Here is a 13,378-nt window from a genome sequence, read left to right as displayed (position 1 = left end):
CACAGCTTCATATGATGCAAAATGCATCACACGCCGACGGTTTCTGTATTTTGAAAGTTACATATCCTGAAAATGTGACTGCTGACCAACAGACTAGACTATGTCAAGAATGGACGAATGAAACAAATACCAAAATATCGTTTTCGGGTGGAGTTTTCTTTTAAATATAGCAGTGCCCTGAAGGTCTCAGAAACTGCAAGACAGGAATGCACTTAATTATATCTGTGTCTAAGAAGAACCAACCAACACATACATAAAACAAGATGAACAGATGGCAGGTTAAGACAAGAGAAAGTGCTAAACAAAATGACATTTGAAAATGACTGGGGTGTTTATCAACAGATTACATTCAGGATGTTTATCAATCTTCCTGGATGACATCAGGTTAAGCCCAATGTTTATCATCCTCAGAAGTAAGAGGCTTCATGGTAGGCGAAACATTCTTCGGCCAAATGACAACAACTCATTTCACTTCCCCTTAAGTTGAAAATGCTTTTTCAAGAGCATCTGGGCTCCTCTTCTGCTGAGAGCAGAGCACTTAGATTTTTTAAATTTAACCTTTATTTAACCAGGCAAGTCAGTTAAGAACAAATTCTTATTTTCAATGACGGCCTAGGAACAGTGGGTTAACTGCCTGTTCAGGGGCAGAATGACAGATTTTTACCTTGTCAGCTCAGGGATTTGAACTTGCCTTACTAGTAACCTTTTGGTTACTAGTCCAACGCTCTAACCACTAGGCTACCCTGCCACCCCAATGGAAAGCCCTCTGTTAATCTTCACAGTAGGGTCATATAGTAAGGTGAGGTCAGAACCTTAACAAACCTCAATAAACTTTGAACTCTCTTTGTCTCACTCCTTTGAAAGTGTGATTGTGTGTGGTAGAACTAGCCTGGCTACCATAGAACGATGTGGGGCTTCAGACAATGTAACTTAGCTCAACAGAAGACTGATCATTCGTATGCTACGCTATGTTCAAAATCCTCCTCATCTTTAAGAGAACACCATTGAGAAGACCCATAGGACAGTCTGGTCTGGGGTTAAGAGGAAATGACCTCATAATCAGAAGTCCCCTCGTCAAATCTCAGTCAATCATGGCTCATGATAGACTGATGGTTTGTTGAATGTCTACACAACTACGAAAATGACAGTCTAGGCCTAAATGTTAAAATAATAACTCTGCTCTGTCCTCTTGACTAAGATCACACCCTATTATATAGCTGCCCTTCTCTCTCTCTCTGGACCTCCACCCTTTCAGTCTGCAAGGCTGTGTGTGTCCCTGTCATAGTAACTGGTGAGCTATGCCATGGTTCACATTCCACTGCCATCCACCTCATGCCCTGCCCACATTTTCCCACAGAACTTTAAACCCTGTGAATGAGAGTCTGCCTTTGTTTTCATGCATTTTTCCTCCAGATCCCAGCAACTTCCCCATGGTAGGAATGCAGCCCGAATGCCAACACCAGCTACCTGCATTAGAGGGCCTTTGTCCGGAAATAGGAGCAGCTGAAGAAGAGAACAGGTCAAAGAGCTTTGACAGTTGATACCTCGGCTTGAAGGAGCCAAGTCCACAATCCTTAGCAAATGAACAGTACATACAGTCTGGATCAAAGTTTAAACATGGCAAAGGGGCACAAGCAGAGAGGCAAAAAAAGCATGTCTGCTCAGTTTGAGTCACAAGAGTTGGAGTCACGGGTCACAAGGGCCTCCCCTCACACGCCCCCCCGCACAAATCATTAACTTTTCTGCTGATGAGAGAACTGATTGCACGCATAGCACACTCGACACGATCACTATCTAAGGTAGCGTCCCAAATGGCACCCTATTCTCAATATAGTGCACTACTTTTGACAAGAGCCCTTCGGGAATAGAGAATAGGGTGCTTTGGGACACAGCCCAAATGTGTCAGGAGCCGATATAACACTGTGCTGTGGACTTATCATTTCAGCCCAGAGCTTGGAATGACGAGGCAGTCGTTTAGCCTGGAGTTCTAATTCCATACGTTCCTGCATGCTGACAGTACAGCACAGTGAGAGAGACCTGAGGATGCTAGATTAAATAAGCATAGTCTGGGCTTTCAGCACTGCTAAGAGAAGGGTTATAATCGGTGCATAAATTCATTAAAAGAGAAGGGTTATAATCGGTGCATAAATTCATTAAATTCACAGCAATTTGTGATGAAATTCCTAAACCGATGCACCTATTTCCTGACATGATATGGCAGCATGCTGCTCTTCTGATAGCGTATGAATATTGTTAAATTTGATAGGCTACATGAGACATGAGTAACTCCTTGAACAAGAAACCCACATTCTCAAAGTAAACTTGAGAGGAATCTAAACATTTGCAATCATTTCCAATACCAGCCAAAATAAAAAGCCACTGTATGTGTGGGAACCAATGAATGCCGCTGTACATGTTGGAGCAAGAGAATACAGAGGTTTTTGCGATGGCATGCACAGGCAGGGCCAGCTATAAGGGCCCTGTGTGAAGACAACAGAGAGGACCGTTTCTCCCCTGTAACCTGAGAAGGCTTATCTCACGGAGTGAGACAGATCACTGATCTGGCCTGGAATCCCGGTCTGACAACTAACGAAGATAAGGTGCTAACAGAGGGATAGTAATAGAGGTGGAATGAATAGAGACTGGGACATCGTATCATGTTAGCTGTTAGCCAACGCGCTGAAGAAGATTAGACTGTCTGAGTTCATTTCCTGGGTGAGCAGCAGACACTGCCAACTGTCTACAAACACAAAGCGAACCAAATCCGAACCACACTTCTCCCTCAGTCTCGAATCTTTAGTTCTGGTGGTCAGACATATGATACAACATCCTCTTAGAAAATGCAGACGTGCGGCTTTAGTTTTACGACCCTCACGCCAACTAGACTCATAGGGAGCAAAGCTGACCGAGGGGAGCGGTAAACTTCATGAGGTCCAGACTCCCTCTGGAGAGGATATAGTTTATGAACTCAGAAGGGGAAAGTTGAAGCACGGCAGCCTATAGATGACCTATAGATGTTTCCAGACAGTTTAATTTATGAGTGAATCTTAGACAAGGGTTACTGGTAAGAACCTAGGACTATTAGGAATACCATTTAGCCAGAGTATCGTAGGAACACATGCCTGCATTCACAGTCAGTCAGTGCTGACATCAATATGAGTCAAGGGTCATGACCCTAGAAGCAAAGGTGAAGTGTCACAGGCCACCAATCAAAGTACATCACAGGGATACCTCCACAATGAACTGACAGATGGATGTCTCACTGCTCAGCAGATGGAAGACCATCTCAAAAGAATTAGGCGTTGGTCTACATTTACCACTAGACGGTACAGCTATCATTTTTGATAAACCTATTGTGGCAGGTCAGAATCATGTACCTTTACTTTTCAAGAGACAACAAGTGGATAGTGTTTCAGTGCTACATTCCATTATATTATTCTACATTGATACGAATGGAAATATCAAAGTCATGCAAAAGACATTCCCATTCAGCTCTTGTTTGTTATTATTTACATCCTCCCTTCACCATGGACACCAGGGTCTGCACACTCAACACGGAGAGCGAAGCAGAATCATTTCCTCTTTGAAAACCCATTTCATGACAGCCGGTAGATGAGCTAGAGATTTCATGATGACAGGTTGAGTAAGATTAAAGTAGAAGAGTAGGCCTAGTCATGACAGGGTGGATGTCAGAGATGAAAGTCGTGGTCAGTGGACATATTGAGGAACATAGGCTTTTCTTCATGGTGAAGTAAGTGAAAATTCAGCACTAAATCAAACTATTCTAACTAACGCCATTGGCAATGTCCTGGTTCTAGATACGAGATGGTGACTGCAAAGGCAACACAAAGGGGTGGTTTGTCTCTCAATCCTACGAAAGTCATTGTCCTCTGAATAATTAGAAAATGTTGCATTAGACTACTAAGCCCTGAGAGTCAACGGGCATTTCTGTGAATGGAATCCTCTGCACAACAGCATATACTGTAAACACTGCTCAAGAGGAAGGAAGGAAGACTGGACGGATGACACCGGTGATGTAACACCCCTCTTTCACAGCTACTAAGTCGATCAAAGCAGTGAGAAATGCCCGAAGGAAGCCATGTTGAATTCTGAAACTGCCATCTTTGGCAAGACAGACGGAATACTGGGACGGGTAGGGATATGTCACAAAGATTCACTCACATTCTCAAGCAAACCACTGACCTGAGTTCCTGAATTCCACCATAAACCATCCACACTCTCTTAGTAACTGGTACACACACATAAACAAAGAACCCAAAGCATTAGGAAGCCTTGTCCAAAGACAACACTAGCACTTGAGCGCTGCCACACTGCAAAGCCTGTAGAATATCATCGCCTAGATCAGTTTTGGGGGGAATTCAGTCCAGCTTTCAACTTACTCTAGAAACTTGTAATGGTAGAACGAATGCACAAGGTGCAATTTCGAAATTGGGTAGTACATCATCAGTTTTCCTTTTGTCATGTCAGTCATTGCATACCTTAGAGAGCTATTTATAACTTGTCAGAAATGTCCAGATGAAGTAGCCCATGTCAGCTAAAGCTTTTTAGCTAGGTGTTTCAGCCCATAGATTTTGTTGTTCGAGTCACTCAAATATCACATCAACACACATTAGACATGGCAAAATATATAGATTTGCAAGAAAATCTGCTTTAAAACTGCAAAATGTTCTCTGCACCCCATGACAAAATGTGTAGAATTGCAGGAAATACGTTTTAAACCTGCAAAATGTTCTCTCTGCCAACAAGAGGGCTGTGGACAGTGTGTGTCACGAACAGTGCTTGTGCCCATAGAAATAGATGACACTGTGGTCAGGCAATGAGTTCAGCTGACCCACATGCTAGTTTAGTCTCTTCGCTCGCTCTTGGCATGTCAAGAACTGTCACTGTTATGGGCAGAGACAAGTCACCTTGCCAATATCTAGAAGAGTAGATCCTTTAAACACAATACAGTAACCAATACCCCCCCAGACCGACTGAAAACCTTCCAAATACAAGAACGGTTCATAAGGTGCCTCCCATAAGGTGTCCACTGTCCAGGTGGGTAATGACAGTACAAAGGACAGACGACAGACTGGGAGGCTCAACAATGGTGGTGCAGACATGTAGCGTGTGCCACACGTATGAATAGGAGCTAATGTGTCGCCTATGTTAAGGTAAGTTAAGCGTACACTGGAGCCACATGGTGTGGTATGGAGGGGTGCGTCACGGCAGGTGTTCTCCCCGAGTGAAAATTTTGGCACACGCCAGCCATCTTGTGACTATATAATTCATGCAATAACACCTGGTTAGTGTTGGCTTCATTGTAACTGGGCATCAATAATGAATTTACAACTATAATAGAAGAGAAAGAGACATAAATAGAGAAAGAGGTCTGTCATCTTACTCCAAGCTCAGAATCATTTTGGACGCATTGTTCTATGTCATTGTTTTACTGCTGTAAGTACTGAAATTCAAAACAGTTATTTGAATTATCAAGGTCAAATATCTCCAGATGCAAACACACCTGCGTCCTATTTTTCTGTTCATTCCTCGTGTTATTATTTTTCTATTGTTGGAAAGTAAGTAAGAATCTCACTGCTTGTCTACACCCGTTGTTCATGAAGCATGTGACAAATGACATTTGATTAAAAAAACAGAGCAGCATTTATAGGGGGCAGCCCCAAAAATATATATCTGCCAATCAAGAGTGAGCTTTAAGACGCAGATACAAAACTGTCACGTTTATGTAGGGTCGAGAGTAGACTCAAGCGTCAACTCTAGAAATGCAACATCTAAAAGGAAGTGACATGCCAGCAAAAGCACTGTACATCACCACTGTACATCACCACTGTACATACTGAACATACTGAACATACTGAACTACTCTGCTACTGTCCGTTGACTGTGGGTGGGAGATGCCCACGTAGGCTACTACCAGTGGCACTGTGCAGATGTCTTCCATTCTGTCAGTGCGAGGCAGGCTGCGAGCACACGGGCACCATTTCAACTGGTCCTCAGTGTCTTGGCTAAGGGAGTGGGAACAGTTTTTTTTATTGACTATGTGTGAGATTCCCCAGACAGACGGCCTTTACCAAGTTTTACATGTACTCTAAAGTATGTACTGTGAAGTATGTTGAGAAGGAATAGGTGGATTGGAGATATTCTATCTGCCCCTCATTCTCCTTCTCTGAAAGAAAGATGATCGGCAAAGGACCAATAGAAGAAAAATAATATAGAAGAACAGAAAATAACAGAATAGAGAAGACGACAGAAGAACATAACATTTCAATGCATGTCATTCCAAACCACATTTAAGTACGAGTATTGAGAGAGCCTGTGGCACATAAGGTGGGTGTTTTAGGTCTTGCAGAGCACACTTCAGTAACTGTAAAAAGACGCAAAACATTTTCAGGTGTTGCCTGGGAAAATTACAGTTTATTTCTCTGTTGACAGCATTATATTGGTAGTGAAATTGAAACAGAACAGAGTACCGGTAACTACTGTCTAAACCAATTGTTCTGAAACAAGGTGAGTCACATATTTCCATGTCAGGCAAATATTATCACCAATGAGTCAATGGCCTTTTTCAGGTTTTCCCCCCAGAATACCTCAACTCAGCACACTCTTCAAACCACCCGTCTTATCGTGGTTTCAGAACGTGTGGTCTCTGAAGCTTACAAGATGACTGTACTAATGACAGGGTGAAGGGTCTTTGCCGCCACCTATTGGCTAAACTCAGTAATGCCCTATGAATGTCCAACGTATCCAGCATAAACAAGACCTCTAAACATATACACACCACACCAAATATACTTAAACAAATCCATGTAATTGCACATAAACAATGACCCATTAACCATAATTTTAAAGTGAAAATCATCAAGATAAATGACATCCCCAATGCTACATGAAGACAACAACCCCTCCACTAGGTAGTTCACCCTGCAGTGAGTGCACCTTGTGTTTGGTCCTTGATTCCTACGGTCTCCAGTCTCCACTCTTTATCCATTTAGCTCCGTCAGCCTGAGGACCACTCCTGTTGCTTTCCCTCTGGGGTTCGTCTGTAGAGCAGCATATATGCTGTGTCTTCTCTGTTAACAAAGGATAAGACACCTGTCAACTGATGCCGCCACCCCCCCCCCAGAATTGATCATGTATATTACTGAGAGATGTCGTCATTCTAAAGAGAAGTAATTGTGTGTTAAAACCTTACCTTTGACTTCCTCCATAGGTGTTCTGTACTTCCTTCCAGCTAACCTGTGTTTGTACAAATGTTGTTACTTTTAATGATACCAAAGAAAGGTATATGCATAATACAAACTTGCTGATTGGTGTAAACATTCTGTCACTCATTTTCTCTTACCTGCCGTACAGAACTATCATTAGCGTAGTACCAGCTTTGGTTCTTGTGACGAACGTATGCTGTGTAGTGTCCAAACATGGCAACGCCGGAGTGCACTATGACTGCACACAAACTGTACTGGCTGTCACTCTGAAAGAACGAACAAATACAATTTGATGTCTGTCAGTAAAGCTGTACTATTTCCCTCCAATTATGTTGTGAAAAAATGTAATTGTGTTTGTAGGTCCATGTGTAATTTGTTTATGAGCATAATGTAGCATATTAGCACACCTCAAACAAATATGGTAAACATATGCCTATCTACCTGTACATAACGTTCTGACAGTGCCTCTGCTGTCAAGATCTCAGAAATGTTCAGGGTTTCTGGGAAGGTGACTTTGTAGTGTAGTTTCCTGGTGTAACCATGGGAATTACGGAATCTCTTCAGGTGAAGACACAAGACAGGGGGCAGGGAGATGAGTTTGAAGCCCTACATAAGAAAGAACAAAATGGAGTAATTCAGTGAACAGGCAAAATCACAACAGTCTCTACAATGGAACATCCTTTCAGTTATAAAGAGCTGACCTGTTGGGATGGCTTCTTTTCTCCACACCTTTCACAGTAGCACTTATCTCCATCCCTTAGCTCCTGACGCTTGAAGAAGAACCGCATACAGTCCTCCTGGAAGACCACAGAATAGGAAAGACACAGAGACTCCATTTTAATTTTAAACAAACCACATCCTCCCTTTGACAGCTATCAAAAAGGGCAATGTGACATTCAGGGCTAAGTACATTGAATAGAATCCCAATATAAGAGAAAACTCAAGCCAAGTTTTAGGGAACCCTCACCAGGGAGTCATGGCTCTCCCTTATGTGCATGGGGAGGCTGAGTAGAAAGCTGGTCCCAGTTTCGATGTATTTACATTCTAGACACTGAAGGTATGTCTCCATGGTAACCTTGTACAGAGACTGAATCTCCTGAGCCTGGGGATGGAGAACACAGACAGAGAAACTTCCTATCGTATCATCTCCAACATGCTTTTTGTTGGATGTCCCTGTTGTTATTTTTTAGTTGATCTAATATTATGTCAATTTAAGTAGTACATACTAAGACCTTGTCACTCATCTGTTGTTGGATAAGGTTTAGAATGGAGAGGAATACCTCATCTGCATCCTGCTGAACATAGACTGAGAAACACATTCTTGTCAATGTTAAAGTTGCAGACAGAAAAATAATATTCTTTATAATCCATAAATGTTGTTGCTTTTTCTCTCCATGTAATGTCTCGTAGACTATTCATACAGCAGATGTCATTTCTGTCCAGGCAGTGCAGGAAGTCTCGATGAGGAGCAGGCTGGGATTGGTCACTCTGCATGGCTAGTAGCGCCTTCCTCAGATACAGAGGGACACTCTCCTTGTCAACTGGGTTCCACCTAAGAACATAGCATTCCCAGCACTCAATGCTTTCCCACAAGCAGCCTGATAACTACCAGTAAGTAGCTAACTAATGTCTTTGTTACATGTTGATTCTTAATAGCAAAGCAAAGTATTGTAACCTGCCACCTGGCTTACCCTTCCAGCAGATCTACCAGTTCCCAGGTGGCAGAGAAGGACTGCAGCAGAGCGTTCACACAGCATGACAGGCCATAGTTCCTCAGACCTCTTAGGCCTATGGGCATCAATATGATCAGAACAACATAGCTGCATGCCTCAATTCTATCCAGACAGTTAAGTAATAATAATAATGTCTCACAGGAGGTTGGTGGCACCTTAATTTGGGGTGGACCGGCTTATGGTAATGGCTGGAGCAGAATCAGTGGAATGGTATCAAATACATCAAACCTATGGTTTCCATGTGTTTGATGCCATTCCATACACTCAGCAGCCTTCTGTGCTTGTGTCCATATTGATCAATGCAAAGTGTGTGGTGTAAATTGCAGTGATGCTACTGCTGATTATGGTCAGAATTTCTTCCTGACCATGTGATCTGAACAGGCAAAACTCAGGACCCTATAGCGCCTCAGTAGGGTTCAGTTATAGGGAAAAGTGTAAAACAGGTCCCGTGATCAGGGAAAAATAACCAGCCCATTGGCTTGTTTCAGAATCTACTTTCCATCATATGCATTCAATCCAAGCCCGTACCTTGTGACCTACTCCCGATAGGTAGACTCCAACTACGGCCGCACATTGAGAACATTCTTCGTGACATCATGGCTATCGTTTTAGCTGATCTATTGCTGGACTACTTTTGTTGAGTTAAGAAGTCCAAGGGGTCCACCTCCCTGTGAGTGAAATACAAATTAATAACTGGATCGTCATCATACATTCTTACATAGCTGAGTTTACTCAACTTTGAGAAACTCGTCTAACATTAGAGGTGCATTTTTTTGTGAATCCAAAACACTGCATATAGCATAATATGTATTTCTTTTCAGCAACTATTTCACTTACTTTATCGATCTCATTGACGACCCACAGCCTTGGGGAAAAAAATCATATGGAAAAGACGCGACTTGACGCGACTACCGCAGCTTCACTTTCACTTTCTATTTCTGGCAAACTTTAGGTAAAAACGAAACTAACGAAACTGAGTCCATGATATCGCCATCTGCCGGCCTTTGGGCTAAGTGCTATTCATTTCTACCGATTTCTATCTTATCTTATTGTTGGGCTTTGTTGAGGTCGCCACATACAATATTTTAAAACAGCATTGAGTGTCATTTGCCTGTAAAATTCCATGTCAGGACTATAAAGTAGTTGACAGCGACAGTTTACACAAAATGACCTTCTGTTATGTAAAAGGTTGTCCACATAGTTCTATACAGCTGTGTACGCAACAATTTTAAATCAGCATGGAGGCAACCTTGCGCAGCAAGAGAAAATGGGACTTATTATGGGACAAGATACATAACTATTGATGGTGACCTCCTTCACAGCGGTACAGTATGAAACCCACATAGTTGGTTGGATGGCATTCCCTAGTGACAAACCTGATCAAACTGTAATTTCTTCCATGGAGAATGAGGATGAAGCTCCCAGGAGTTGAGGTTTTCATGTCAGGGGCGTCATTTCCTAATCCTAGGGTTAGCCAGCTAACCATAGTCCTAAAGCTAGCTAACCGGGCAAACAACCTTCCCGCCCTGCTCTGAGCCCTCCGCATGTTCCTAAAGCCAGCCCTATAATACCGCTAAACTGGATTTGCCTTTTAATTGGGATTGGAATGATTTTAGTTGCCAATTTTAAATTGTTGAGCTAGGTAGGATATGGTGACTGCCATACTCTGCCATACCCAAATGACACCCTACTTCACAGGTCCAAAACGTTGGTCCCAGACCCGAACGAGGACAATCAGACCCGTTCATTTAAAATAAAAAAAAAGTGACCAGACCCGAATGGATACAATGACAAGTCCGATTTTTGGACCCGGTCACTTGTTTTTTATTTTTTACCAATGACGATAAACCCTAAATTGCTGATATTTGTATTGCCCAATGAGAGGTTTTGAAGCCACCGTCCGCCATATTGGTACTCCTCATCAGGAGCAGTCCTCATAGACGGGTTGGATGTTTAGCAACAAAATCGACTTGTGCGCAACTATGGGGCAAAACAGGTGGGGTTATCTTAGATGGTCGACAACATGTTAACTCTATTATGTCTCCAAATGTTTAATGGAAACATAAATATATTTGCATAATGAGCACTTGTTGTCTCTCAAATACATCGTTACAGTTGTTGATTGGCTTGCTAGTGAATTTTTGCCATATTAGCACTGACATAAAATCAGTCCAAAAAAAAATCTAAACAAGACATGGTATCAAGCACAAGATAAAACTAGCTGAAACGAGCCACCTACAATTCCCCACACAGCAACTTCTTGTCATTGTTAACAGCTATCTCACCGTTCAGAATCATAAAAAAGCACAGCTTCCGGCCACATCAATGCTCGTGCATTATTTATGTGACGTTGTCAGCCAACCCATTATTACAATTACAATCACTTGGTTTAATTTCATTCTTGGCGCATAACTTTACACTTACATTCTGGTGTGTTCATAAGAATGAATAAAGTGCTACTTTAATGAGCAAAAATATACTTTTCAAAATGTTTACAAAATTGTGTTTAATGCAAAGAATACAGATGGATTATATAAAAAAAATGAAGGAAACAACTAATAGTGCAAACATTCAACTAATGCACAGCAGCAGATACTGTAAATGTACTGTACTATAACTGTATAAAGCTTATAATGTACACAACTACTTCATGTTGTGAGGTTCACAATTTGCCATTATTTAATAAAGTGTGCAAAGCTATCATCAAGGCAAATGCTGGCTACTTTGAAGATTCTCAAATATACATTATATATATATATATTTTTTTAACACTTTTTGGGTTACTACATGATCCCATGTGTTATTTCATAATTTTGATGTATTCACTATTATTCTACAATGTAGAACATAGTAAAACAAAATATAAAAAAATCCCTGGAATGAGTAGGTGTGTTCAAACTTTTGACTGGTACTGTATATTTTTATGTAGCTATCCCACTTCGCGGAGAGTAGTTACGGTATCGGTACCTAATAATTTGGTCACTGGATCTGATAACTTGTATTAGAAACAATACTGAAGCTTCTGACAATTGTGGGAGCAAAATTGCAAGATTATGTTATAATTCTGTAATTGCATCAACTGGTTGTTTTATGGAACAGAATAGAGGGTTCTTATAACTCTACTGTGTCTGTGTAAACTGAAAGTGGGCCTCTGGGGGATTTAACACTGACAGGAGATTTATGATGTCTTTGGATGACACCGCATTCCAGAGTTAATGTTTCTGTACTGGGGTACCAGGGGGAGATGGCTCCAGTATGGAGCTGGGGGGCCAGACCCTGGTCTCTACACAGTTTTTACAGCAGATACTGTCTGTGAATTACAAGTATCTTTCATACAAATCTTTACATTGTGACCCATTCCATACATCTGTTATTTACCATGTATACTGAAGGAGGATGGACTTTGCTATGAAATGCTGTAACTGAAACAAGCTTGTTCAGTTCTTAGTGATCACCTCCAGGGGTGATTACCAACCAGCTCCATTACTGCACTAATTAAATAATAAAGTTTGATTGTTTTGAAGAAATCTAAGCCTCTCCTTTTGATTACAATAATTCTACCACACAATTTACTACTGGAGAATACGGGTGACCACATGTCTTATTCAAATATCATTGTTGTTGACAATTTATGTAACCAAAATTATTCACAGTTGTCTTCTCATTTCCATATAATCTGTCACGGTCCTGCGCCCCTATAGGGCATAAGCCAACATCTCTCCTTATCACTGTCTGCTAATACACTCAAATCACGTTCAAACAACATTTGAATATCTTTTTCCTTTTCTAACCATGGATGAGGCTTTCCTCCAGAACTTATAGGCAACCTTTTACCACTATCTTCATACACTCTACTGCCTCAATGTCGCTGTGGCTGGGACTTTCGTCCCTCTTACAGATCTCAGAGGGGAATACCCCCACTAGGGACCTATCCTACATGGAACCTACCCTACACCATATAAACTCAGTAAACTCAAGTCCCTTTTTCAGGACCCTGTCTTTCAAAGATAATTCGTAAAAATCCAAATAACTTCACAGATCATCATTGTAAAGGGTTTAAACGCTGTTTCCCATGCTTGTTCAAAGAACCACAAACAATTAATGAACATGCACCTGTGGAACGGTCGTTAAGACACTAACAGCTTACAGACGATAGGCAATTAAGGTCACAGTTATGAAAACTTAGGACACTAAAGAGGCCTTTCTACTGACTCTGAAAAACACCAAAAGAAAGATGCCCAGGTCCCTGCTCATCTGCGTGAACATGCCTTTGGCATGCTGCAAGATGTGGCCAGGGCAATAAATTACAATGTCCGTACTGTGAGATGCCTAAGACAGCGCTACAGGATAGCTGATCGTCCTTGCAGTAACAACACCTGCACAAGATTGGTACATCCGAACATCACACCTGCGGGACAG

The 13,378-nt window shown here is 41.7% G+C and overlaps 1 protein-coding gene across 2 annotated transcripts; it reads right to left on the bottom strand.

Annotated features, from left to right (window-relative positions):
- Positions 1-6,415: 6,415 nt before the first annotated feature.
- Positions 6,416-9,920, bottom strand: LOC112214225 (ubl carboxyl-terminal hydrolase 18). 2 transcript variants are annotated; one of them, XM_024372820.2, is made up of 11 exons: positions 9,797-9,920; positions 9,488-9,627; positions 8,918-9,014; positions 8,648-8,778; positions 8,453-8,532; positions 8,194-8,328; positions 7,928-8,023; positions 7,668-7,832; positions 7,364-7,492; positions 7,214-7,257; positions 6,416-7,091 (listed from the first exon to the last, which is right to left on the bottom strand). In XM_024372820.2, exons 2-11 carry the CDS (start codon positions 9,555-9,557, stop codon positions 7,019-7,021), a joined length of 1,020 nt encoding a protein of 339 aa, XP_024228588.1. In that variant the 5' UTR covers positions 9,558-9,627; positions 9,797-9,920; the 3' UTR covers positions 6,416-7,018. The 2 variants fall into 2 exon arrangements, with proteins under 2 accessions (XP_024228588.1, XP_024228589.1); XM_024372821.2 differs by having other exon boundaries at positions 8,459-8,532.
- Positions 9,921-13,378: the final 3,458 nt, after the last annotated feature.

Source organism: Oncorhynchus tshawytscha, linkage group LG33 (genome assembly GCF_018296145.1).
Source record: "Oncorhynchus tshawytscha isolate Ot180627B linkage group LG33, Otsh_v2.0, whole genome shotgun sequence".
Classification (NCBI taxonomy): domain Eukaryota; kingdom Metazoa; phylum Chordata; class Actinopteri; order Salmoniformes; family Salmonidae; genus Oncorhynchus; species Oncorhynchus tshawytscha.
Note: the sequence above shows the minus strand (reverse complement) of the source record. Positions and strands in the feature narration are given on the sequence as shown.